Source organism: Ursus maritimus, unplaced genomic scaffold (assembly GCF_017311325.1).
Source record: "Ursus maritimus isolate PB19 unplaced genomic scaffold, ASM1731132v1 scaffold_4, whole genome shotgun sequence".
Lineage (NCBI taxonomy): Eukaryota > Metazoa > Chordata > Mammalia > Carnivora > Ursidae > Ursus > Ursus maritimus.
This window is the reverse complement of record NW_024426552.1, coordinates 1,125,301-1,129,539: the sequence shown is the minus strand read 5'-3', so window position 1 is coordinate 1,129,539 and position 4,239 is coordinate 1,125,301. Positions and strand designations below refer to the sequence as shown.

At 67.1% G+C, this 4,239-nt stretch overlaps 2 protein-coding genes across 5 annotated transcripts in view; one reads left to right on the top strand and one right to left on the bottom strand.

The window, feature by feature from the left end:
* The first annotated feature begins 16 nt into the window (after positions 1-16).
* LOC121100519 (collagen alpha-1(XVIII) chain-like) lies at positions 17-1,196 on the top strand. Its single transcript, XM_040621803.1, has 3 exons — positions 17-208; positions 522-637; positions 818-1,196. Exons 1-3 carry the CDS (start codon positions 50-52, stop codon positions 1,029-1,031), a joined length of 489 nt encoding a protein of 162 aa, XP_040477737.1. The 5' UTR covers positions 17-49; the 3' UTR covers positions 1,032-1,196.
* A 2,100-nt stretch (positions 1,197-3,296) lies between these two features.
* Positions 3,297-4,239, bottom strand: part of SLC19A1 (solute carrier family 19 member 1) — a 24,720-nt gene continuing 23,777 nt past the window's right edge. For all 4 annotated transcript variants that reach the window (XM_040621800.1, XM_040621799.1, XM_040621798.1 and 1 more), the window contains exon 6: positions 3,297-4,148. In XM_040621800.1, the coding sequence (XP_040477734.1) occupies positions 3,903-4,148 (246 nt within the window). In that variant the 3' untranslated portion in view covers positions 3,297-3,902. The remainder of the gene's footprint in view (positions 4,149-4,239) is intronic.

Sequence of the window (4,239 nt, the reverse complement as noted above, 5' to 3'; positions counted from 1 at the left end):
TCTCCCGCAGCTGCACCTGGTGGCGCTGAACAGCCCCCAGCCGGGCGGCATGCGAGGCATCCGCGGGGCGGACTTCCAGTGCTTCCAGCAGGCACGCGCCGTGGGGCTGGCCGGGACCTTCCGCGCCTTCTTGTCCTCACGGCTGCAGGACCTCTACAGCGTCGTGCGCCGCGCCGACCGCACGGGTGTGCCCGTCGTTAACCTCAGGGTGGGTGCAGCCGCTCCTGGGGTCGGGTGGGCCCCCAGCCCCTGAGCCACCTGCCAGGGGTCCCGGTGTGTCACAAGGAGCGCCTTCAGGTTCTCGACGCGGGGCCAGGCCCTCATGGGCAGCTGCCGCCTCGGAGCTCGCACTGGAAAACGTCGATGCGGGGCCTCGTGGCCCCCGCACCTCCCGCCCACCATCGTGTGCTCCTCAGGGCCAGACTGGGTCTGGGGCTAGGGAGGGGGCCCAGCGAGCCGGCCGACCCTCTGGCGGCACATTTCCGGGGAGGGAATGAGCCCCACTGTACTTCCCTCCGCAGGACGAGGTGCTGTTCCCCAGCTGGGAGGCCTTATTCTCGGGCTCCGAGGGCCAGCTGAAGCCCGGGGCCCGCATCTTCTCTTTCGACGGCAGAGACGTCCTGCAGCACCCCGCCTGGTAGGCTCCCCGGGCTGTGTCGGAGCAGAGGCAGCAGGGGGTGTGGTCTGGGAGGTGGAGCCCCAGGGACCAAGGACGCCCGACTCCCCGCCCTCGCACTGGCCCCACATCCAGCCAACATGGCCTCTGCCCGGAGTGGCCAGGCCCCGGTCTGAGGCTGACGGCCGCTGCGTCTTGCAGGCCCCAGAAGAGCGTGTGGCACGGCTCAGACCCCGGCGGGCGCCGGCTGACCGACAGCTACTGTGAGACGTGGCGGACGGAGGCTGCGGCAGCCACGGGTCAGGCTTCGTCGCTGCTGGCCGGCAGGCTGCTGGGGCAGAACGCCGCGAGCTGCCACAACGCCTTCATCGTGCTCTGCGTCGAGAACAGCTTCATGACCTCCTTCTCCAAGTAGGGGCTCTGCCGGCTCAGACGGACAGGCGGACAGATGGCCAGAGGGGAGGCCAGGAGGCAGGAGCATCTGCCCACACCCCTGGGGGGGGCCCCTGGCTGGGACACTTTCCTGTATGGTTCACGTTTAATGTAACCCTCAAGAAATAAAAGGAAGCCAAAGAGTGTATTTTTTAAAAAGTTTAAAACAAAGCCTGGTGCCAGGACTCCTTGCGCCCCCCCCCCCCACAGGGCCCTGCCCCCTTCCCGCTTGGCCCCAGTCAGACCAGGGGGTAGACCCCATCCATGGCAAGGGCACTCACTACCCCGGGGGGGGTGCATGCCCCTGGGGCCCTCTGTGGCCCCCGCAGGTGCTGACTCGGCTTCCTGCTGGCCTCCCTTCCTCTCTGGACCTGGCCCAGGGGCTGCACAAGCGGTAATGGGCCCTCCCTCCCCCAGGACTGTCCGGGGGCTCAGGCCATGGGCACAGTATGGGCCACCACTCAGCCACGCCCAGGCCAGGGCAGTTTCCAAAATCAGCGCCTCCCCCCACAGCTGACCCCAGGCTCCTCAGGGCCCCCCAGGCTCTGGCCCTCATCCCAGTACCACTACAGGCTGGTGGCTCCCTCCCCAGCCCTGCACATGGGGCCCACCTTCAGCTCTGGGTCCCACTGGCTTCCCAAGGGACCCATGAGATCACGCCCAGCGTGGCGCTCAGCCCCCCCCACGGCCTTCACGGAGTTTTTCTTAAGTAATCTCTACCCCCAAGGCGGGGCTCGAGTCCTGAGTTGTGTCGGGCCCCCTGCTCGGTGGGGAGCCTGCTTCTCCCTCTCCGTCTGCCCCAGCCCCACCTCGCTCTTGTTCTCTCTCAAATAAAATAAAACCTTAAAAAAAAAAAATTCAGATGCAGATAGGACGGCCACGCCTGCCCCCGCTGGGACTCCGCTGCCATGGGGTCTGCCTCAGTGGGCCCCATGGAGGAGGCCGCGTGGAGGCGGCTCTGCAGGGGACATTCTGAGGTGCAGCTGACGATCTCTGGGGGAGATGGCAGGGTCCCCCCCCGCCCCGGCAGCTGTGCTGGAAGGGTGGTGGGCAAGGACCCCACTGCGTCAGCTCTGCGGCCTGAAGCTGTAACCATAGGAGCCGATCCAAACAGGCTTCAAATAAAGACGGCCTTTTACTCGCACTCGATTTGCACGCGGCCTTCGTGACAGGAGTCAGACCCCCGGGAGCCTTCATCCCAGCCGGAGGCTCGTGCTGCGGGAGCACAGGTGCTCGCAGACGCAGATGGATGCCGCCGGGGCCCCAGACCGTTCTCTGAGGAGCCTCCCGGGGTGGCCAGCAGCCCTCACAGGCTCTTACTCCAAGGCCGCGTCGGTGGTCTGTGCCCCGCACCCGTGCTCCCCCCAAACCTGCTGTGGCACGCAGACCCGGCTGTGAAGCCAGGGAGCTGGGCGGCCACGGATGGGAGGGTTGGCGGGGCCGGGCCGGGCAGTCCCAGGGCGCACAGCAGAGCCCTGCATCATGTGCGCAGTGACCAGAGGTGAGACACCCCGCCGCCCACCGGGTCCTGCTGGAGCTCTGAACTCCGACGGGAACAGCGCTGCCCCTCCCCCACAGGGTCCACGGGGTGCCAGGGTGAGTGCGTGTGGATGCCCAACCCTCCCCCCACAGCACCCCCCCATCCTCGGGGCAGACCTCCGGGGACCCCTGGGTGCAGCAGGCTCCAGCAGCCCCTCTGTGGCCAGTGTGTCCTTGCAACCTCTCCCTGCCACGGTGGCTCCAGCAGCCCCCTCCCCTCGGGTCCCACGGAGCGCGGGCACTGCTCCAGACAACGGGTCAAGGACGTGTGGGCCTGGAGTGGGTGCCTGCTTGTGGCGGGGGAAAGGGGCTGCCACCCCTTCCTTGGCCTCCTGACCACCTCCTCCCACCCCCATCCCCCAGGCCAGGCTGGGGCAGCATCAGGAGCCCCTCCACGCTCGGGGCTTGTGGTCGAACCCCTTCAGGGAGAGCAGACGTCTTGCATCTCGGAAGGGACGCAACGGGCCCTCAGACCCTGAGGTGGTGCGCTCCAGGCGGGTCCCGTCTGGGCTGGCCCGTGCGCCCCAAGCCGCCAGCAGTCACCCGTGAGGAAGGTCAGTGTTAACCCACTTCAGGAGCGGGCAGGACACTGGTGGGCATGGGGGGAAGTGCGGCTCCAGGGGCCCCAGCATCCCCGTGTCCACCTGGTAGAAGGGCCTGCCACTGGTCAATGTCCAGCTTCTCCCACAGAAACAGGAACCCATTAAAATGGTTTCTATTTAGGTCATTTTTTTTTTTTTTTTTAAAAAGAAGAGCATTGTCTAAAACAAGTACCTGGACAACGGAGCCACAGGCCACAGGAACCAGGGCTCCCAGCCTCGCACTGCAGGGGCCAAGTCCCCATCCCAGTCACTGGTCCCCAGGGACAAGCAGGGCCTGCCACTGGGGGTGGGGGGGAATGATGGTACAGAGGCCTGGTGGGCACGTGAACCCCCACTGTCCACCACGTGTGGGTGGGGACAGTTCAGCCCTCAATGTCCCAGCAGCTGCCTGAGTGTCCCCCACAGGCGAGGGGACAGGACCAGAGCACCAAGCAGGGCAGAGGGGCACTGTCCTTGGACCACCGCAGGGCAAGCCAAGGCCCCTCCTGAGGCAGGCAGCCCCTGAGGCGCAGATCACAGGGAGGTACCAGGGAGCGTCCCTGCTGGTCGCTGGCTCCACACTCTCACCCCTGGAATGTGGACGAGGCCAGAAACCTGGACTGCTGACACCAAGGGGCGGGCCACCTGCAGGGGCGCAGAGGGAGCGTCCGCTCGGAGACGCCAAGGCCCCGGGAATGGGAGGGTGCTGGCGGGCGGCCTCTGGCGTCGGAGGGTCAGGCTTTGGCCTCGGGCTGCTGGTTCTGCTCCTGGGAGGTCAGTGGCGGGGGGCCGGGCTGCAGGCTGCTGAGGCCGCCGTCCTGGACACTCAGCATCGGCACGGCCTTCTCCTCGGCCGGGCTCCTCAGCTCCGGCGGCTGGGGCGCATGGTGGCTGTCCCGGAAGTGCCGCAGGACCACCAGCATGGCCCCCGACAGGTAGACACCAAACAGCACCAGGAAGTACACAAAGTAGACGAGGAACTGCCAACAGAGGGGGGGGGCTCAGCCTGGCGGGGTGGGGGGGCTCAGTCTGGCGGGGGGGTGTGGGGGCTCAGCCTGGCGGGGGGGGGGG